The 22,767-nt window shown below is 44.0% G+C and overlaps 2 protein-coding genes and 1 pseudogene across 3 annotated transcripts in view; 1 reads left to right on the top strand and 2 right to left on the bottom strand.

Annotated features, from left to right (window-relative positions):
• DMGDH (dimethylglycine dehydrogenase) overlaps window positions 1-1,904 on the bottom strand; it is a 104,340-nt gene extending 102,436 nt beyond the window's left edge. The window contains exon 1 of one of the 2 annotated variants that reach the window (XM_025998046.2): window positions 1,662-1,904. The gene's annotated coding sequence lies outside the window, so the exon portion shown is untranslated. The remainder of the gene's footprint in view (window positions 1-1,661) is intronic. The other variant, XM_072736929.1, reaches the window with a different exon arrangement.
• Window positions 1,899-21,790, top strand: BHMT (betaine--homocysteine S-methyltransferase). The gene is made up of 8 exons (XM_072736937.1): window positions 1,899-2,031; window positions 3,829-3,961; window positions 9,682-9,800; window positions 10,867-11,058; window positions 11,632-11,779; window positions 15,236-15,418; window positions 17,224-17,452; window positions 20,271-21,790. Exons 1-8 carry the CDS (start codon window positions 1,999-2,001, stop codon window positions 20,455-20,457), a joined length of 1,224 nt encoding a protein of 407 aa, XP_072593038.1. The 5' UTR covers window positions 1,899-1,998; the 3' UTR covers window positions 20,458-21,790.
• LOC112919733 (small ribosomal subunit protein eS8 pseudogene) lies at window positions 5,423-6,165 on the bottom strand (annotated as a pseudogene).
• Window positions 21,791-22,767: the final 977 nt, after the last annotated feature.

Below are 22,767 nucleotides of genomic sequence, written 5' to 3'. Positions count from 1 at the left end.
CCCAGGTGGTAGCCAGTGAACTTAGTCCTTTGGGAATGGAGCAAAAGAACCTTAGAAGTCATACTGCTAACTGCTCTAGCTTGCTTTTTTTTTTTTCAGTATGCGCTAGCTTTCTGACTTCATAGTTCTTGAGTACAAAGCGGAGGTACCTACCTCACAGAGTTGTGAGAGGTAAATAATACCATGTATGTAAAAGGCCTAATATAGTGCCTGGCATATAGTAAACAATGAAATAGGGTCATTATTATCTATTTTGGAAATACTAGGTGACTGAATTCTTTTGAATGGCCCTAATTGGGATGGGGGTGCGAAGGTAGGATAACAGGGAAGCTGTGGAGAAAACAAAAAATATTCCAACAATTGCCCATAAATCATTTTGGAAAAGGCAGAGGTAGACAAGTGTTTAAATAACTAAAATTTCCTACATTTAAATACATTTGTATTTAATACCGTATCTATACATGTATACACTTGTATTGTATACAAATGTATACATTTGTATTTTATACCGTATCTACACATGTATACACTTAGATAGGCCTAGATAGGCATACTCTTCCTCTGGAAGAGTAGGGAATAGTGGTTTCCTCCAGTGAGGACTTGATCAGCTGGGGAGACTTTTTAAAATTTGCCATGTGTTTACATTATCTACTAAAAGTTCACAACTCATTTTAAATTAAATGCTAATGGTTTAAAATCGTAAGTTCTGCTAAATTTGGGCCGGTGAAATTGAGAATGTCTGCTTTGAGCTTTTACCCTCAGGGCCCTGATACCGCCCCCTAGCGCCTAGTACCCACCACTACATCTACCCCCTGCAGCCACCGCCGCGCTCGCTCGCTCTGCACCTGCTCTTCTCTCCAATACTCTATCAGGGCACAGCTGATGCATACACTAAACTATCAGCTCCTCAGACACTCCGTTGCTTTAATGGTCGAAAAAGCATTGGGGAACATTCCTCATTCTTGCCGGGCAGCCGAAACATTACATTATTGAAATCACAATATATGCACCTACCATCCTTAGATTTTTTTTCCCCATTTTAAATTTGACAGTTATCACCACAAAAAGGTCTTTTCTACTTTCTCGGTTATATCTCGAATGCACATCATTTTCAAAAACTAAATTTCTATTAATTCATCATTTGCTACAGTAATTTCCTTTTCTGCCTCTGTTGAAATGGAAGCTGTTGTTCCACATACAAAATGTTCTTGCGTGCTCTTCCTTATCTGGGTAACAGGCTCTGAACTCTGCTTCAGGATTTTTAGTTGTTCTCTAGAATATTTACCGCCGGGCTGCGCATGTTTTAAAGCAATGTTTTTATTACTTTAAAATCTATGTGTTCTCATTATAAAGGTATTTTGGAAAATACAGTAAGGTATAATGAATGAACTATAAGCAAACCCTAATTCCACCGTCCTCAGACAACTAGTGTCAACATTTCTATTTCCTTCTAGTTTTTCTGACGCCTAGGGGTTTTTTTACACATAATTGTGGAATTGAATTTTGAAGTCTCTGGGGTGCATTTCCACTGTGATACGTAGATGTCAGCGATCAGGCGGGGTTAACCGTTGCAAAGATATTCTTGCTGGAAAGTCTTGCATCCTTGCCCCCCCAGCCCCGCCCCCCCCCCCCCCCCCCCCCGGGGCCGCCTCGCCTCGCACCTGTGCGGCCGCTCGGGTTCTGCGCAGGCCCCGCAGGTCGTTCGCTCCTCACCCTGGAGACTGAAGTCCCTCGGGCATCAGCGCCTCGCTCGATAGTGACCCTGTACCCGGCCTTGGGCAAATATTTGGGACGGGATTCTCGGGGCCCGTCCCCCGCGGACTCGGGGGTACGAGCGCGACCCCGGGCCGCGGAGGGGCGGGAGGGGCCGCCAGCCCGTGTCCCTGCGCGCCCCGCACCAGTCCGGTCCCGCGGTGGCCCCGCCCGAGGGGCCTGGGGCCCAGCCCGCCGCCCTATAAAGGGCCCCGCCGCCGCCGCCGCCGCGCTCCCGGCCCGAGGATGGCGCCCGTGGGCGGCAGGAAGGCCCGGAGGGTGAGTGCGCGGCCCCCCCCGGCCGTCCCCCCGGGGCCAGGGAGCGCACGGGGGAGGGGGGGCCCGGCTGCCAGCGCAGGTGCCCGCACTCCCGGGGCAGGCCCCAGCTCCCCGGCCCGCACCCGGAGCGCGCCCTAGGTCCGGGCGCCCGCAGACCCGGGGACGCCCGGAGCCCCGAGACCCCCGCACCCCGACGTCGGAGCTGCCCGGGAAGCGCGGCCGGAGCCGCAGCGCACGGTCCCCCCGCCACCCCGGGGCCCGCACCCCGGCCCCAGGGAGCGCACGGGGGAGGGGGCCCGGCTGACACCGCAGGTGCCCGCACTCCCGGGGCCGGGCCCAGCTCCCGGCCCGCACCCGGGGCGCGCCCTAGGTCCGGGCGGCCGCACCCCGACGTCGGAGCTGCGGGGGAAGCGCCTTAGGGCGCGCGGCCCCCACCGGCCGTCCCCCCCCCCCCCCCGGGGCCGCAGCCCCGCCGCTAGCGCCGCCCGGGCCATGGTAAGGGGGGCTGGGGGTGGGCACAGGGGCTGGCGGGTCCAAACACCGAGACCCAGACGCTCCAGCCCCGGGTTAACCCCACAGCGGGATGAGTGTTCCAGCCCAGATAGGCGGCCTTCGTCCAGGGTGGGGGTGTTTGGAGGGATGGATAGATGGAGGGACAGACAGACGGTCGGACTCTGCAGGCCTGTGGTTGGGCCGGTTGGAAAAGAGGCCTGGGGGAAGGGGGAAATATACCTGGCCCCTGGGCGTCGAAGCCCGGGAGAGGCCAGGGCCAGGCCAGTTGTAAGGACTGTTTACCGATAGAGCTAGAAGTCTAGAGAAAGCTGGAGGAGACTAGAGAAAGCTGGAGGAGACTAGAGAAAGCTGGAGGAGACTAGAGAAAGCTGGAGAAGACTAGAGAAAGCTGGAGGAGACTAGAGAAAGCTGGAGGAGACTAGCTTTCACCATTTTGGGAAAGTGTGCTTAAGCATGCGTTTGAGACTTTACAAAAAAACCTCTTCGTTCAGTCCTTCTGTAGACGTTTCTTCAAAGGTAACAGTCTCCCACCATATTCTTCAAAATTCTTTCATGTGTTCTGCAGTGCCTGGGTGGCTGAGTGGGTTAAACTTCCCACTCTTGACACCTGCTCAGGTCATGATCCCAGGGGAGAGATCCATGGCCAAAAGGGCTCTGTGCTCAGCGTGAAGCCTGCTTGGCATGCTTTCTTTCCTTCTTCCTCTGCTCCTCCCTGCTCAGGCTCTCTCTAAATACATAAATAGATAAAATCTTTTTTAAAAATTAAAATTAAAGGGAACCCTGGGTGGCGCAGCGGTTTAGCACCTGCCTTTGGCCCAGGGCACGATCCTGGAGACCCGGGATCGAATCCCACATCGGGCTCCTGGTGCATGGAGCCTGCTTCTCCCTCTGCCTATGTCTCTGCCTCTCTCTCTCATAAATAAATAAAAATTTAAAAAATTAAAGTTAAAAATCCCACATCGGGCTCCTGGTGCATGGAGCCTGCTTCTCCCTCTGCCTATGTCTCTGCCTCTCTCATAAATAAATAAAAATTTAAAAAATTAAAGTTAAAAATCCCTTCATGCGTTCTGGAAGACCCTCACTCCCAGCACATGTATACACACATTTTCATTATGTGTGCATTCTGGTTATTTGCCTTATATTCATGAATTTATAAACATGTACCTCCTGAGAATTCTAAAGAAATCATACTTCCCAAGGATATGATAGCAAAAGTACTAAAAATAGAAAACCATCTTAAAGACTCAAGTAACTCCTCTCCTTCCCCCTCATCTATAATTTTAGGGCATCCTAGAACGTTTAAACTCTGGAGAAGTTGTGATTGGAGATGGAGGGTTTGTCTTTGCACTGGAGAAGAGGGGCTATGTGAAGGCGGGCCCTTGGACCCCGGAAGCTGCTGTGGAACATCCAGAAGCAGGTTGGTGCATAGCTCTATTTTAAGTTCTCATAAAGAGCCCTGCAATGACCAGTCGAGGAGCATACCATCAAATAGATATGTTTATGGCACATTTCCCAGCATGTACAGACTCACACTGGATGAGCATGATCCCTGTTGCTGTCACCTACATTTACCTCTTGGTTCCTGCCCTTTCTTCTAGATGAGTCTAAAACTGGGCTCACTCCCTTCCCTCCCTCACTTCTCTAGGTGACTTCAGTGTCCATGCAAATGATCTATCCAGGGTTCTTCCTGTCAGTGCCTTGATCTCCTCCTCATTTCCAACTGAACTCGTCCTCCAATCTCCACCTCAGCAACCTGCTCCTAGACCTTGCCATCACCACTGTCTACTTCTGAAATCTCAATTACAAGGACCCCCCTTTCTGACCACCACTTCCTATCTTTTCTGCTCACTCTAATTCTCCCACTCATCAACTTCATCAAGATTTTCAGTCCTTCATCCCTTCCGTGTTAGCATTTATTATCCATTCTCTCCCCACATGGTCATCGTCCGTCCTCACCTACAGTATCGATCACTGTCTTGTAGATGAGCCCTCCTCCACTGTATGTTTACCAACTAGTTAAACCCATTATACTAGTCCCATCCTATTTAAATTTAATTATCTGCCTATCCTGCACCTGTACCCACACACCTTGTTCTCACTTTACTTTTTGGACCACAAATCTTTCATGGTGAAGTGCCAAGAGGGGTGTTGGGATGGCACACGAGGGAGATAATGCTGTCTTACAGGGCTTCTGTATCAGCCTAAAGCAAGTAGGAAGCATTAATCTTTAAAAGGGAAAAATTGAAAAAATTAAAATTAAAAAAAAAAATAAAAGGGAGAAATGGGCCACTTCTGCAGGCCCAGAGAGTTCAAGGGGGAATCTAGATTTTTGAGGTTCGTGAGTGACTCCGCCCATCTATCTTCATCCCAGTCACAGGGTCCCATTTCTTCTTAATCAGGCCCTGGCTTTGGCAATAGAAGGCTTGCCTGGTTGAGAATTCAACCTCTCTGACTCTCTGCTCCCTGTGTAAATTAGTCCTGGGCCAGATTCTCAGCTTTTTCTGCTCTCTAGCTAGAAGACGTGAGTTTCTTTCCATGCCACCCAGGAGACCATCAGACTTTCATACTTTGCCTTAAATTGGTGATGAATCCCCCTTACCTTTCACTGTCTTTCTCCAATACATTGGTGGTACCCAACAATAGCCATCTGATTCTAAAGTCCTTATAATTACTACTTCCTCTAAACCTCTCAAACATCTGAGATATTGCACCTGCTAATACATTTCCTTGTAAGAACATCTCATTCCAGTTCACCACAGATGAAAATTTTTAAACAATCTACCCCTAGAGCATGCCAGGAGCTCTATCACCTATCATGAGCTTAGGTGCTCATTACCAGCTGGCCAGAAGTGGAGATTTGTGCTCAGGAGTTTTTTTGGGGAGTTTTTTGTCATTTTTTTTTAACATGACCGAAGACAGAAGATTTATTTGCCTTTCCAGGCTTTGATTTTCCTCAGATAGAACTCCAGCTCCTTCCCCTCTAGCACATAGCCACCTGCCCAGCCACACTGGCCTGGTCTCGAAGCGGTGCATGCAAGAAGCTTGCCCTGTTGGAACTGCTCCTCCAGAAGACTGCTGATTTTGGCATTCTTTTTCCTTTCATCATACTTCTTCTGAATTTTCTTTGATCATTTTTTTATTTAAAATCTCTTCCTCCCCAGGCGTCAGCTTGGCCTCCTTCTTGCGTCCCAGGGGCAGTGCATAGTGGGACTCGTAGCACTGTCGGTTTGGTGTGCTGTCAATGAGCACGATACAGTTCTTCATCGGGGTCTTGGTGCAGACCAGTTCATTGTTGGATGCATTATAGACATCGATAATCCTGGTTTTGTGCGTACAACACTCCGAGCCCCAGGAGAAGTTCCCCACGTCTAGCCTCAAGGCTCAGTACCTCTTATTGCCTCCCCGGACTCGTACTATGTGTATGCGGTGGGGGCCAACCTCAGTGTTGGCCGCAGGGTGTCCCAGCTCATACTTCTGCTTCATGTGGTAGGGCTTCCTCTTGCCCCCGGTCTTGCGGCGCTTGTGCCAGTTGTCCCGAGAGATGCCCATCGCTCTCCTGTGCTCAGGAGTTTTAATGCGGAGTGCATTTATGAGATAACACCTCTGAGGCAGTCAGAGAAGCAGGATTGGGCAGGGGAGGAATTGCACTGTGATGCAGTTGTTACAGAAGCCTTGGCCAGTCCCTCAGGAAGCTCTGGAGTTGGACAGGCCTTTCACAGTGGTCCCAAATTGAAGCAAGTGAGACCAAGTATTGCAAACTATCAACTCTCCCTCTCCCAACAGAGAGCTTACCCCTGGGCAAGGAAGCTCCCTCTGCTCTAGAGCACTTCTTAGATAAGGTCTTAGCGGAGAGCCATCAGTAGCCAAAACTGAAAGAAGCTGATTCTTTCAGAGGAAAGTGAAGAAAGTTCTTGTGAATATTATACAAGTTGAACAGTTGTCTTTAATGATTATTAAAGAGCACATTTCAGTGAACTCAGTGATAAGGGATAGAAACTAAGCACATAAATTGACAGGACAGCTTTAAGATTAAGCATACAGGTTCTGGATCCAGAATAATTGAATTCAATCCTGACAGCCACCAGGCTGTGTGGCCCTGGGGAAATTACTTACCTTCTCTGGGACTCAGTTTCCTCTTGTATAAAACTGAAATAATATTAACATCTACCTCACAAGATTGTTAGGAGAATTAAATAAGTTATATGTAAAGTCATTAAAATAGCCTGATGCATGTTAAACACTAGTAACTATTATTAAATTCATTGTTTTTTTTCTCTTCTTGGTATCTTGGTTGTATTCATCTATTTCTGCTAGAGAAGTATAGAAATTCTCTGATCAAATCGAACTATCCCTAAATAATATTCAAAGTACGGACGCCCGGGTGGCTCAATGGCTGAGCAACTGTCTTTGGCTCAGGTTGTGATCCCAGGGTCCTGGAATCAAGTCCCACATCGGGCTCCCTGTGGGGAGTCTGCTTCTCTCTCTGCCTGTGTCTCTGCCTCTTTCTCTGTGTCTCTCATGAATAAATGGATAAAATCTTAAAAAAAAAAAAAAAAGTAAAAGACTATAGTCATGTAGCCTGGCAAATATACACAACTTTTATATTTCCAAATAATAGTAGAAATAATACTGTGTTCTACATTAAAAGTAGAAATGGAAAGAGGGAGGGAGGAAAGGGGGGAGGAAAGGAAGGAAAGAAGGAAGGAAGGAAAAAAGGGAATTCACTTGTCTTAGGAAGCTAAAATAGCGGTAGTCCTAAAATTTTCATTGCACCAGCAGTTTATTAAAAATTATAGATTCTCAGGCTCCACTTAGAGATTTGGATTCATTAGGTCTGTGAGTGAGCCCAGGACCCTACATATCTATAACTATTCCCAAGTGATAGCAAGGTGAACTGTGCTTTGAGAAGCATTGCATTAAAGGGCTTTAAGGAACACAATAGAATACTTGAGACCCAAAAATGAGAATTTAAAATATACCTATGGTTTGTTTCTTAAGGTCTGCTTGTTGGGTTAAACTCAATGAAATATTTCTTGGGTCAAACTGGTATTAACAACAAGCTAGCTTGGCGGACACTCCACCATGTAAATAAAAGAAGACAGTTATTTAAACACAAGCTTCAACTTTACCAGTCACATTTTTTTAAAAGTTATGCATTAGAGGAGGTCAAGAGAAACTGCTCTGATATTGATTTTTATTTTATTAATGCAGAAACAGCACATTTATCTTTTGGCTGATCTGTTTCTTGAGTATTTTTGGCTTAAGTGGACTAATTCTCCTATTAAGTCTGTCAAAAGTTATGGTTCTTGCACCCAGTGGAATCAGCACAGAATTCAGCAAAGAATTAGGTTTGCTGGATCCGGAGGGGCTTGGGGAATCTGAATTCATATTAATTGCTACCAGGTGAGCGGAAGTTAGGTTACGCTTTGCGAGGCACTGCAGCTTTAAGAGGCATGGTAGCCGGGCACCTGGGTGGCCCAGCGGTGGAGCTGGAGCGCCTGCATGATCCTGGAGACCAGGGATCAAGTCCTGCCTTGGGCTCCCCCGTGGAGCCTGCTTCTCCTCTGCCTGCGTCTCTGCCTCTCTCTCTCTCTGTGTCTCTCATGAATAAATAAATAAAATCTTTTTTAAAAATGTACATATGCACAATTTGCACATCATTCCAGGGTTTTTTAACAGAGTCCTGGAAACCCACCCAAGGAACACCTGGGTGGACTTCCTGTTTAGTAACCATTTCACCCTAGTGTACAGGGACCTCATCCATAGGTCCTTCACCCCTGCTCCAACCACAGCAGTTCTGTGTTTGATCAGTGAACAGAGACTCTGTATAAAGTGTTAATTGGTTCTCTTGCCAATTAAAACAAGTTTAAAGCTTCCTCATTTAGGCATGCTTTTAAGTTCCTACCCAGAACTAGGGTTTTCATGCTTAGAAACCCATTTTCTGAAATTCAAAAGCTTTTTGGCCTTACGGATTTGTTCCTTTAAAAACAGAGCTCCCTATGTTCTCTACACTCTACTGGGCCCCCCCACCCCGGGATACAAAGGTACCAGACTAAAGGGCTAGGAACTCCAGTGTCCTAATAATTTCCTAGCTTCTAATGTTGTCACTCCCAGATCTTAGGCTTTGAAAGGTCACTGAAATTTCAAAATAGAATTCAGGGGCTGATACAGGATTGCTGATTTCTTACTTGGTGCAGTTATTTCTCCAACAAAAATGAACACCTGCTAAGTCTCATTTTATAAAGAGAGCGTTTTCCCAAGTCCTTCAGAATAGTGGTTCTCAACAAAATGGAAGATAAAAATCAGTTGGAGAAACTTAAAAAAATCTATGCCCTCCGCCAAACCAATTAAATCTGAGTACGTGTGGATTTGACCCCAGCATCCATTATTTTTAAAAAGGTCACAGAGTATCTAAAAGGCAAAGAGAATTTAGGACCACTAGTTTAGAGCAAAAAATAATTCCTTAAATTAAATATAATTGGCTATATGGGGGGAAGCCCCGTCATATTTTCTTTAGCCTGTGAAAGCTTTGCCACTTGGCATTCATCCATGGACCTATGCTAAGGAACCTCCTTCCAATTCTTATTCCACTTTACTACCAGAATTATCTTTCAAATACACTGAGCTAATCCCATCATTCAATTGTTTACAGACTGCTGGTGTTTCCCCACAGCTGTGGCCTGAAGCCTAGACTCCTTGGGATGATGTGCTAGGCCATTTGTACTCTGCTGGCCACTCCACCTCTCCAACGGCACCTCCTACTATTCCTCTGATATATTCTCAACTCCAGCTGCTTAGACTTCCTGTGCACCCCAGATGCCAAGCCTATTCCTGCTTCCTTCATTTGGTTCAGGCCCTTCCCTCTGTAGGGAATGTCTTTCCCCACCTTCTCTACCCAGCAAAAACGTTAAATGATTCCTTCCCTCTTCCCTTTACCCACCTCGTCCATGGTAGAAATAATCTCTTCTTCATAGCCAAGAGATCCGAGATCTGCCTACCTCTCATTAGGTCTCAAGATGCCTGAATGCTGAGCAAGGAACATAAGCAGATATTTTCATATCTGTTTATCTGGTAGCCTTTTGAAAACATCATGGGTTCTATATGGATCGTAGTTAATACTTTTCCTCAATCTCCCAGTTCGCCAGCTTCATCGGGAGTTCCTCAGAGCTGGATCCAATGTCATGCAGACCTTCACCTTTTATGCAAGTGAAGACAAGCTGGAGAACAGAGGAAACTATGTTGCAGAGAAAATATCTGTGAGTAAAACCATACCGGGCATTCTTAGGAGGGCATAGTAGACAGACATGCCATCACCGAAGTTTTCAGAGAAAAATGTTGAGCCTCTTCAAAGTTTTTAGATAATACAGAAATGAGATATGTGTGAATAACTCTTTTGTTTTAGCTGGAGTCCCCAAAGTTGACGTAAAGGAAGCACATCAAAGAAAATGCAGCTAATGAGTTCCTAAGTTGCTGAGTTGGAACCCTTACAAATCCTCACATCATTACAGTTTTTTACTGTGGGACAGTGTAGGGGAAATGTCAAAGGCATGAGGAAGGGGCCAGTGACCCTGGAAACTTCCTGGCTCAGCTATGATCAACTGTGTCATGATGGGCAAACCATTTACCTACACCATCAAGGTGACAATTTCTTGATCCCTAAAATGAAAAAGAAGTTTTTTTTTTCAAATTAGTCTCCACACTTAGCGTGGAGCCCAGTGTGGGGCTTGAACTCATGACATGAGATCAAGACCTGAACTGAGATCAAGAGTCAGATGCTTAGCCAACTGAACCATCCAGGTGCCCCAAAAGAAGTAGTTCTAAAATTCCATGAGTCTCTGTGAGCTACAGCACTGGGGTTTATTGAAGACAAGTTTCGATTTTTAATGTCTAAGTAATTAGAAAATACCTTGTGATACAGTTATCTATTAAGAAAATACACGACAAAACGTCATGAATTCTGTAGTCATCTTAATTACATTTTATTCTTGTTGATCTGAAAAGCAAATCATTGTCATCATCATCTCTATTTGCTAGGTATTCAAAGTGCAGCTTAGGTGCTAGAAGATACCAGATCCTTTTATGTAAAGATTTTTAATCTTTCACAGAGCTTTGGTATGTAATATCCTCGATACCATCATTAGATTTATTGTTTTCATTACTATTATTGGTGGTATTGTTACTGCAAATTGTTCAGCTTGGTAAATTGAACTATTCTATCACTGTCATTTTCTAAAATAAACTCTCTGTTGTAACATACAACTGAGATGTGGCCATTTCAATTCTGCATGCAAATGTAGATATATTGTATTTCACTCATCTTAGGGGCAGAAAGTCAATGAAGCTGCTTGTGACATTGCCCGGCAAGTGGCTGACGAGGGAGATGCTTTGGTGGCAGGAGGCGTGAGTCAGACACCCTCGTACCTTAGTTGCAAGAGTGAAACTGAAGTTAAAAAAGTATTTCAGCAACAGTTGGAGGTCTTTGTGAAGAAGAACGTGGATTTCTTGATTGCCGAGGTAAACAAAGTTATGAGCAAAGACGGAGACACGTGAACTTCATACATTTTCTCTGTGTGTTCATGAGGAGCATGTGAGATTAGGTGCCAGTCATGGATAGGAATATTTAATTTTAAAACCCTTTTCCGGGAATCCCTGGGTGGCTCAGCGGTTTAGCGCCTGCCTTTGGCCCAGGGCGCGATCCTGGAGTCCTGGGATCGAGTCCCGCGTCGGGCTCCTGGCATGGAGCCTGCTTCTCCCTCTGCCTGTGTCTCTACCTCTCTCTCTCTCTCTATGTCTATCATGAATAAATAAATAAATAAATCTTTAAAAAAATAAAACCTTTTTCCAGTTGAGGGCTTAATTAACTGATTAATTTGATTCAGTTAATCTAATGAAGTGTGGTTCAGACCTTCTGACTGCCATTCATAGTAATCACCCTTCCATTCCATTTTTTTAAATATGCCAGTGGGTCACAACTCAAAGTTTGAAGATGACTCAATCTAGCGATAATCATTAAGCCAGTACAATAAGTTTTCTGATGATTTGGGGAAAAATGAGATTTAAAAGTACCTTCCCCTGACCTTATTTCAGTACTTTGAGCACGTTGAAGAAGCTGTGTGGGCAGTTGAAACCTTGAAAGCGTCTGGGAAGCCTGTAGCAGCAACCATGTGCATTGGCCCAGAGGGAGACTTGCACGGCGTGAGCCCCGGCGAGTGTGCAGTGCGCCTGGTTAAAGCAGGTGATGATGGATTTTGACCAGTTTGCAATTAGTGAGTCTTTTTTTTTTTTAAGATTTTATTAATTTATTTGAGAGAGAGAGAGAGAGAGACAAGGAAAGCACTGAGGGAGAGGGTGAGGGAGAAGCAGACTCCCTGCTGAGAGAGCAGGACGAGGGACTCAATCCCAGGACGCTAAGATCATGACCTGAGCTGAAAGGCAGACACTTAACCAACCAACTGAGCCACCCAGGTGCCCTTTTAGTAAGTCTTTTAAAGCCACCTACAAATGTAGGCCCATTATATACTATTTTTGTTAAAAGGAAAAACATTCATTTGTTTTCCTAGGAGTGTTGAGAATATCATTATTGACTCCTAAAGGGAAAAAAGTAAAGAAAGAAATTACACACACACTAGCCTTTTGAAAGGGGCAACTAGATCTGTTCTGAAGGTGTAACACCTAGAAAGAAGAAGCATTTCAATAAATCAAAAGGAGCATTAGGAAAGAGCATGTCTTATTTTAAACCTAAGTAGAGGTCTTTAGACAATAACTTTTAAGTCAGTTGCCTTCTTTGCCAAAGTTTTTCCCCTTTTCATAAACTCCCAATAAGCTTTGCTTTTTGTAATTGGTATAATAATTTTTTTTAATTTTGGTATGAAATAGGGACCATGTAATTTATCTTTTTAAATAATTTCCATCCCTAACATTGGGTTTCATTTCAATTAGGGAAAACTCATAGATTGTTTTCAGAGCTGCCTCGTTTAAAATGCAAAGAGTAGCTCGGTGTCAGGGAAGAGTCCAACTCATTCCGTGGAACAGGGAGATTTTCATTGGCTATGTTTTAATTCCCGATTTTTATCCAATTCCTGATATTTCATGAAAGTCACTTCATACTTGTCATTAGCAATAAGAATTAGATTTAGGAATGAAACCATATAATCCTACCTTTTTACTGGAAATATAAAAATGGGAAGAAGGGAAGAAGCAAGTTAATTTGCTTCACAAAGATCAGAGGAGGCTTTCATCACCCCACGGTTAATTGGCAGAGATTCTTGGCCTGCATCTAATTCTTCCCTCGCCATTCCATTCAAGGTAGGTGGTCACAGCGTTTGACAGCACTGTACCCTATTTATATCCTTTGTGGCACTTGCTACTTATCTCATTTGTTTCTCTCTCTAATGTCTGACTCCCTAGACTGTAAGATCAAAGAGGGCAGAGACTATGTGTTTGGCTCAGCATGGTGCTCCCTGTTCCTAGCACAGCACTTGTCACAAAATACATCCTCAATAAATATCCAGCTAATAAGTCCAGTCCATCTTCCAAAATTGGCTCAAATTCTAGCACCACATCCCTTACATGATCATCCCTACCCCAGATGAACACTCCCTCTTCTCAGCCAGCATAACACCAACTACTTATGCCACTCTTGGAATATCCTCAGTCAATTTTTTCTAATCTGTGAGAACATTAGTAGAGTTCTGTAGTGAAACACATTTAGAAAATGCCATGTTAGGGGCACCTGGATGCCACCTGGGTGGCACAGTCCCTTAAGCAACTGACTGTTGGTTTCAGCTCAGGTCATGATCTCAGAATCATGAGATGGAGCCCCACGTCAGGCTGAGATTCTTTCTCCCTCTGCCTCTGCTCTTCCTGCTCATGCACCCTTTCTCTCTCTCTAAAATAAATAAATAAATCTTTTAAAAAGTAGAGGGGCACCTGGGTGGCTCAGTGGTTGGTCTGCATTTGGCTCGGGCCATGATCCCAGGGTCCTGGGATTGAGTTCCACACCAGGTTCCCCACAGGGAGCCTGCTTCTCCCTCTGCCTGTGTCTCTGCCTCTCTGTGTCTCTCATGAATAAATAAATAAAATCTTCATTTAAAAAATGCTTCATTAAGCCAAGTTAAGCAGGTCTCTTTACTCCAGAATTTCTCAGAGCCTTTGATATGTTGTGTTTAGTGGCAATCTCCAAGAAAGGGACAAAGTAAATAGCTACTTCCTAACCTAATTGATCATACAGCCTTATTTTTATGGAGCAAACTTTGGGATCCCTGTGCTAAATTATGAAATCCTTGGTGTCAAGGAGTATGTTCTCTATTTTTATTTCTCTGTAGCCCCTTAGAAGGACCCTTATGCCTAATAGACATCTGGTAAATAGTCAAGCTATGATTACTTCATTAGTGTAAGGAAGTCAAGCAAGGAAAGAAAAACTCTGGCAGCACAACATCCAAAAAATTTAAAAATTTATAAAAACAAAAAAGAAGAAGAAAGAAAGAAAAAGGTAGTCAAGATCCAAGCGAAGATGTTAAGTAAGCTGTTGAATAGACAAGTCTCTCTCTAACCCAAGGGAAAGAAAGGTCCAGGTTAGAGAGAGAAATTTGGAGAGTTCTGGATATCGTTCATACTGAAAGACCAGGGACTGGAAAGGAAGAGAAGATGACTCATGGGGATCCTGGACACTGCAGGATTGAAAGGTTCAGCTGTGAGTGGGGACTCAGCACCTAACACCCAAAGAAAGCAGCCAAGAAGGTGGGAGCAATACTCAGTGTGAGAAGCCAAGAGAAGGGGAGTGTTAATGAAGAAGGGGGTGGTCCGGTAGATTAAATTCTGCCCAGACATCGAATAAGATGAGAACAGAGAAGCAACTACTGGCTTTGGCAAGCTTGAGGGCACTGGTGCTCTTGACAAAACAAAACAAAAACACCTGATGCAGAGGAGTAACAGGAGGCAGGATTTGGGGATGCCTGGGTGGCTCAGCATTTGAGCGTCTGCCTTCTATTCAGGGCATGATGCTGGGGTCCTGGAACTGAGTCCTGCATCAGGCTCCCAGCATGGAGCCTGCTTCTCCCTCTGCCTGTGTCTCTGCCTCTCTCTGTCTCTCTCATGAATAAATAAATAAAATCTTAAAAAAAAAAAAAAAGAAAAGGACGCAGGATTAGAACATGAATGAAAGAGCAAATTGTACACTCAACCCAGTGAGGACAGCTGAGATGCTTGCCACTGAACACCGGATGTCATGACTTGTGGCATCAGCTCAGCTGCTCCTGGAATCTGGACTAGTGATATTATTAAATTGGCCTGATGAAAGGAAAGATTGCTCCTCAAATGAGTGGTATGATACCCACAGGTGCAATCAAGCAGCTGGGAGTGTTGAAAAATTATTATTCAGTATCATAGCCTGAAAAATTGACTTCTAAAATATGGAGTTAAAAAAAAGTCTAATAATGGGTTTCTGGAAAAAATATGGACAGCCAAGTATGCATAAATGACCCTTGAATTGTAATAGACACAACAGAAAGCCCTTGCTGCCTGTTAGCAATCATTCCCACCCTGAAGGTAAGAGGTTTGCAAGGAAGCAAGAACCAAAGGCTGTATTTGTAATTCACTCTTCCAAATAAAAGCTCCCTGATTAAGGGAGGAGAATTGAGCCTACCAGTCATCTGGTGAATCCCGAAAGCCAAACTGTTCTTCCCACTTGCAGGAGCTTCCATCGTTGGCGTGAACTGCCATTTCGACTCTACGATTAGCTTGCAGACAGTGAAGCTCATGAAAGAAGGCTTGGATGCTGCCCGACTGAAAGCCCACCTGATGAGTCAGCCGTTGGCCTACCACACTCCTGACTGCAACAAACAGGGGTTTATAGATCTACCGGAATTCCCCTTTGGTAAGAGATTTTATGAATCATCTCAATGTCCTGATGTTTGACGAATTTCCCAAACTATAGCCATAGAGCTTGCTTGTAGTAGGGAAATGCCTGCATGTCACATGTCTTGCTTGCCCCCCGCTTCCTTCCCTGCAGCCAAAAACCCCTTGATTTTGGACCACGGTAGAAATAAAAGATGGAACCAGTAAGCAAAAAAGACCTCTGAACCTTTTACCTGTAGGCTGATGAAAAGGATGCCCTTTTGGGTGGGATCCACAAAGATACCGGCTCTTGTTCCAGTTCTGTTGCCAAGTTATAGAACCTTAGCAAAACCCCTTAGTTCTTCTAGATCTTAATTTTCTCATCACAAAAATTAAAAGGATAGGAGCCACCTGGGTGGATCAGTCAGTTAAGCGTCTGCCTTTGGCTAAGCTCATGATCTCAGGGTCCTGGGATCAAGCCCTGCATTGGCTCCCTGCTCTGTAGGGAGTCTGCTTCTCCCTCTTCCTCTGCTCTTTCCCCCAATTGTGTTCTTTCTTTCTCTGCTTCTCTCTCAAATAAATAAAATATATTTTTAAAGAAAAATTAAAAGGATAGACCAATTTATGTCCAAGACACTTATCTCCTATTCTGAAATGTCGCTGAGCTACTGCAGAGTTTGGGGGAAGGGGAGGATGCCATCACTGGGTTACTGTATAACAACTCTGATTGAAGAAACTAAGTGGATGAAGTGAGGGTGTACTTGCAGTCTGGGAAAAGGGAGAAAGCATGTTTGGGAAGCAGGGGTGAGTCTACCTGAAAATCAAGTCAGAGAGGTCAGCAGCGCCAGAGCCTGACCAGCCTCCTATTCCATTCTAGGATCCTTAAAACCTGTACTATATTTTATAAGGACCCCCAGAGAAGGAAGATCTCATAAAATAATTCATCTAGAAAAACTCTGGAGGAATGGCAAGGCATCTGTGTTTTAGCCGTAGAACAAATTATTACAAAATTTAGTGCTTTTAAAAAACAGTTATTCTATCTCAGAGTTGCTATGGGACATGAACTTGGGAGGAGCCCAGCTGGAGAGTTTTTGCTTAGGGTCCCTTATGAAATTGCAGTTCAGACACTGGTCAGGTCTGTAGTCGTCTGAAGGCCTGATGGGAGTTAGGGATCCACTCCCAAGCTCCCTTAGTTGGCTGTTGAAATAGATGTTTGTTTCTCACTGTCTTTTGACTGGAGGCCTCAGTCCCTTAGTTTATGGGCCTTTCCACTGGGACACTTGAGTCTCACAACATGGCAGCTGTTCTAAGAGAATAAGAGAGATCGAGGCAGAAGCCATAATACTTGCATAACCCGGCCTCAGAAGTCACTGACCATCCCTTCTGACATACTCTATTGGTGTCCCCGACCAACGTGGTATGAGAGGGAACTCCACAGCGTGAAAACAGCAGAGGGCAGGGATCACTGGGAACCATTTTGAAGGTTACCTACCACAGCATTTAAAACTGGGTATATAAATGTAAGTTACCTACAAGTTACGAATCAGAGGCTGACAATTTGTTTAATTCAGTTATTGAAAATTACATACTTACGTTGGCCATTTTGTCTTGAATATTTAAGAAAAAAAGAATTCAGGGATGCCTGGGTGGCTCAGCGGTTGAATGTCTGCCTTCGGCTTAGGTCGTGATCCCGGGGTCCCTAGGATCCCCCACAAGGAGCCTGCTTCTCCCTCTACCTGTGTCTCTGCCTCTGTGTCTCTCATGAATAAATAAATAAATAAATCTTTAAATAAATACATAACAATAAATAAAAAATTAAAAAAGAATTCACTCCATTTATTATAGGACTGGAACCCCGAGTTGCAACCAGATGGGATATTCAAAAATACGCTAGAGAGGCCTACAACCTGGGGGTCAGGTACATTGGCGGGTGCTGTGGATTTGAGCCCTATCACATCAGGGCTATTGCTGAGGAGCTGGCCCCAGAAAGGGGGTTTTTGCCTCCAGCTTCAGAAAAACACGGCAGCTGGGGAAGTGGTTTGGACATGCACACCAAACCCTGGATTAGAGCCAGGTAAGAACCTTTATATTTGCCAAACCAACTCTTTTAAATTATGAATATGTCCAAGTGAGGCCATAATGGAGAATATAGCTAATTTGCTGTGTGATAATAATCAGTTATCCCCCTTAACTTCTTTCACAGAGCTGTTTATTTTTTTTTTTTTTAATTTTTTTTTTTTTATTTATTTATGATAGGCACACAGTGAGAGAGAAAGAAGCAGAGACATAGGCAGAGGGAGAAGCAGGCTCCATGCACCGGGAGCCCGACGTGGGATTCGATCCCGGGTCTCCAGGATCGCGCCCCGGGCCAAAGGCAGGCGCCAAACCGCTGCGCCACCCAGGGATCCCCACAGAGCTGTTTATAGAATAACCTTATGTGCTGATTTCTGGAGAAGGCTTTAAGATTTGGCATATAAATAATGCAAGTTGCAATCAAATGTGATTTTATGCTCTGGGATAGTACCATGGGGTGGACACTGAGTAACATTAAACTAATTGGTCATTAATATTTAAGTACAAGTTGGGGAACCTGGGTGACTCAGTAGCTGAGTGTCTGCCTTCAGCTCAGGTCATGATCCCGGGGTCCTGGGATTGAGTGCCACATCAGGCTCCCCTCAGGAAACCTGCTTCTCCCTCTGTCTACATCCCTGCCTCTCTCTGTGTGTCTCTCATGAATAAATAAAATCTAAAAAAAAAAAGAAAAGAAAAAAGATTTAAGTATAAGTTAAATACAACAAATATCAATTAAGTGCCTATTCTGTGCCAAGCACAATTCTTGGAGCTGGGAAGACAGTGGCGAGTAAGATAGGTCTTTGCTGTCAGAGCTTACACTCCAGTAGGGAAGATGAACAAGAAACAAATAGGCTTTACACCAGGCAATGTGCAGAGCACTGGCAGAATAAATGAAAAGCTGTCTAGAGAATCTCATAGTCTACTGGGGGAAATGGATAAGAAAGTCAATGTATTATACTATGGTAACTGCTTTGGTAAAGGCATAGATTCAAAAAGTAACAAGAAAAGAGAATGACTATCTCTGCGTAATAGATAGTTTAGAAGAAGGGATATGGGGGGTGTATTTCCAAGGGCTAACCAGCCACGAGATAAGGAAGGGGGTGAAAGATGAGCACCCAAGCAGACGGAGCAGTCTCACTCTGTGCATCTGACATTGATGGTGCACAACTCTATCAGACATGTTGTGGTTGCTAAGGTGGCAAGAACAAGGCATAGCCCTGTCCCCAAGGACTTAACAGTCTAGTAGGCAGAGAGAGAAACAGGTAAGTTCAAACTGGTACAGTAAGTTCAACTATGAAGATACGCACAGGTGCTGAGGGGTCGAGCTAATGGCTGTGGGGGCAAAAGGCAGAGGAGGATTAATGAAGAATTTCTAGTAGAGCTGATTCCTGAGCTGACTTGGGAAGGATGAGTTACACTGTCAGACAAGGGAAGAGCCTACTTGGAAGCACTGAGAGGTGGAAAGAGAATGGTGTCCTGAGAAACCAGAAGTGTGGTGATATCTGAGACAGAAATTAAGAGAGGACACACCTGAGGACTAGGAGACAGACTGTTATTCATTCTCATGAGCTATGTATGACCTTATCCCATTGGAGCATCTCAGGTGGTCCAAGGTTAGGTTTGCGAGTTTTAATAGCCTTGAGATAGGGAAACCTGCGAGGAAGCCTTTGCTAGACTGCATGGGATGTGAGGAGGCCTGAAATAGTAGACAATTAAATAGAAAGGAGGAGGAGGCTGGATCTGCAGAGTGAGATGTGCAGATAGTGGGTTTAAGAAGAGCAGCAGCTGGGAGCTCAGCTGGTTCATGAGGTAGAGTGCCAGAAAGTTAGGATGAGGAGGTAGCAAAAGGCAACAGAAAATGTCCCTATCCGAAATTCTTAGCTTTTGATCCCTATGCATATATTTTTTAAAAGATTTTATTTACTTATTTGAGTAAACAAGGGGAACAGCAGGCAGAGGGAGAAGGAGAATCAGGACCCCAGGATCATGACCTGAGCTAAAGACAGATGCTTGGGGGATGCCTGGGTGGCTCAGCGGTTTAGCACCTGCCTTCAGCCTGGGGTGTGATCCTAGAGGCCCCGGGATCGAGTCCCACATAGGGCTCCCTGCATGGAGCCTGCTTCTCCCGCTGCCTGTGTCTCTGCCTCTCTCTCTCTCTCTCTGTGTCTCTCATGAATAAATAAAACCTTTAAAAAAATAAAAATAAAGACAGATGCTTAACCCAGCTCCCCTCTATGCATATATCTTAAAAAATAATTTCAAGGGTGCCTGAGTGGCATACTCAGTTGAACATCCAACTCTTGGTTTCAGTTTAGGTCATGATCTCGAGGTCGTAAGATCGAGGCCCGCATCAGCCTCTGTGCTCAGCATGGAATCTGCCTGAGATTCTCTCTCCCTCTCCCTCTCATGCTCTCTCTCTCAAATAAATACATAAATCTTTAAAAAATAAAAATTAGGGCAGCCCGGGTGGTTCAGCAGTTTGGTGCCGCCTTCAGTCCAGGGCATGATCCTGGAGGCCCACGTCGGGCTCCCTACATGGAGCCTGCTTCTCCCTCTGCCTGTGTTTCTGCCTCTCTCTCTCTCATGAATAAATAAATAAAATCTTTTAAAAAAATAAAAAATAAAAATGAAATCATTTCAAAGTTATTTTAGTCCTATAGATTCTGAAGAAAAAAAAAGTTTTAGTCTAGTGTAATAAATGTGTTTTAACAGACATACTCTCAAGAGTCCGAATACGACTCTGTGGAGGTCTTCTAGCTCAGTGACATAGACAGTGATACTCAGGAAGGAGTGTAATGTTGTGTGTTTTGTTCACCCAGGGCCAGGAGGGAATACTGGGAAAATCTTCGGATAGCCTCTGGCAGGCCATACAACCCTTCAATGTCAAAGCCTGACGCCTGGGGAGTGACCAAAGGAACAACTGAGCTGATGCAGCAGAAGGAAGCCACAACTGAGCAGCAGCTGAAAGAGCTCTTTGAAAAACAGAAATTTAAATCTGCACAGTAGCCTCAGTGGAACCCATTTTTAGTAACTTCTATGTTTGGGCCACAGTTCCCCAAAATAAGGAAAAGATGGTTTCAAAGTAATGCTTATCTTCATGCCAGGCTTCACATAAAATAGGTAGTAGTTGAACAAAATGGAACTACAAATAGCACTTGAGAATTTTAAAAATATATTTTAGAAATTTACTTAGAGTAAGTATAAATAAGTAAGAAGTAAATCTTAAACAGGGCCCCTCTACTGCATAAGGTATTAGGGAAATCACTGTGGCCAGGGAAAAGTAATTCAGATATTCATCCCCACTTCCAAAAGTTTGCAGGCTAGTAAGGAGGATGAGATGTGAGCTGATGAGACAGCGACAGAAGTGCTCTAGGGAAGTGACTTCCAAGTTCTTTTGAACTTGACCCTTAGTAAGAAACAAAAGTTAGGTGATAACCCAGTAAAGCAAATATCATATACCCACTGAAATAAAATTTGTGATCCATTTTGATATTTTCTCTTCCATTCTTTTCCATCCTATGTCACTGATAAAACATGCTGGTTGAGACCCTTCAAACAGATTCTATGAACAACAGTTTGAAAACCACTGTTACGGAACACTTCCGACATGAGGATCTTGCTAATCCTTTAAGTTTGTTCTTAGAAAATCAGTCATATGAGACCTGATCAATAAGTATTGAAAGACCAGAGAGTCCTGCTCTCCATGTTCCAGAGTTGTTTGCTCTTTCCTGACCCATTTCTACTGCTAAGAAAGGTACAGACCAATGGGGAGGAGGGAAAAAGGTATCAGTATCTAAACTTTCCCCATCCTGCTTAAAACTGGGCCCACCTGGAGTGCATGGGTGACTCAGTCGGTGAAGCGTCTGCCTTCAGCTCAGGTCATAATCCCGGGGTCCTGGGATTGAGCCCCACGTGGGACTCCCTGCTTAGCAGAGGAGTCTGCTTCTCGCTCTCCCTCCCCCATCTCGTGCTCTCTTTCTCAAGATCTTAAAAAAAAAAAAAAAAGAAAAAAAAATTGGATCCATGTAAAGGCATTGTCAGTAAGGCTGAGAAACAATGAGCTTGTGTTACCTTGGAAGCTTTAAAAAAATGTAATAAAGAAAAAAATATTCTCCAAGCTCTATCCAAGTTTCCTAGATTGAAAACTATGGTATTTTTACCTGATAACATCTGCTCTCCAGTGAGAGCTCAAGCCCAAAGATGCAAAACATTAGCATAAACATGGCTCCTCTTACTGTATGAAGAGTTAGTGCTGCTTCCTACATATTTTTGGTTTAGCTGTTTTGTAATTTCAAATTGTAATTTCTTCAGCTATTAAAAAAGAAGAGCAGTGAGACTACCTTGGTTGTATTTGATTATTTTCATTCTGTAATTTGCTAAAGTTTTCCATAGAATTTCTATGCTTCAGTTTATCTATTTAGAAAAATACAACTGTCGTACTTTGTAAGTATTTGAGTTTTATTTGAGCTTTTAAAGGAGAAGGCAACAGTATTAGAAGTACTTGAGGGGAAAGAAATTTCCAGGATTTTCTTACTAAGATAATTAGTAATCCACCCTCACCCTGCAGTGCACAGAAAGAGAGCCAAAGCAGCACGGCTTTCAGAAGCTGCATGCAGCTGAGGTGCAATAAAAGGAGTGTCATTTTTTTTCTTACAAAGTTGCTATAAGAACCATTTCTCACTCTCAGTTTCAGTATTTCATATTTCATTCACAGGTGATAGAAACTTTTATTCAACTTAACTGTTCTATTACTAAGTAAGATGGATGCCCCTTTAATACTCTTCTCAGAACTTTATTGCCACACTAAACTTTATTTCTATCACTCTTACATCCTTTGATTTAAAAAACATTCCCCTCAAAAGGAACTATACTGGCTATGCTTTAATAAAACTGTGTCAACACTGCCTCCTGGTGGCATATTTCCTATTTTGAACTTTTTTTTTTTTTTTTTTTTTTTTTTTTTACATTCAGCCCTTTCACCAAGTGCATTCGCTTTATTCCCAGAAATCTTGTTCAATAAAAGGAAGCCTCACTTAATACATAGGAGGTTCTCCAAGGTAAGTAAACATTCTCACCGGCAAAGGTATTTTTATAGAATCAGCCAGAAGGACCCTAGAGATCAGGAGTCCAAACTCTCCCTTTTAAGGCTAAGATTCCTAAGGCAGGGTGCCAAGTCAGAAAGGGCTTCTTGTTTGTCCTAGACTGCCAAGAAAGATGGCTTTAGCTTGGACTCTGGGTAGAAGGAGAGGGGGACCGGGACGCAGGTTCACAAAACCAGGAAGTTCATCCTCCAGTCAGGAAATTGAGATCTTTGCA

This window comes from Vulpes vulpes, chromosome 14 (genome assembly GCF_048418805.1).
Source record: "Vulpes vulpes isolate BD-2025 chromosome 14, VulVul3, whole genome shotgun sequence".
Taxonomy (NCBI): Eukaryota; Metazoa; Chordata; class Mammalia; order Carnivora; family Canidae; genus Vulpes; species Vulpes vulpes.
Note: the sequence above shows the minus strand (reverse complement) of the source record. Positions and strands in the feature narration are given on the sequence as shown.

Excerpts from the sequence above, each read along its gene's own strand:
- BHMT (XM_072736937.1), top strand. The coding sequence starts at position 1,999 with ATGGCGCCCGTGGGCGGCAGGAAGGCCCGGAGG. Across the intron at positions 3,962-9,681 it reads TGTGGAACATCCAGAAGCAG|TTCGCCAGCTTCATCGGGAG; the intron begins GTTGGTGCATAG and ends TCAATCTCCCAG. Across the intron at positions 15,419-17,223 it reads TCTACCGGAATTCCCCTTTG|GACTGGAACCCCGAGTTGCA; the intron begins GTAAGAGATTTT and ends CATTTATTATAG.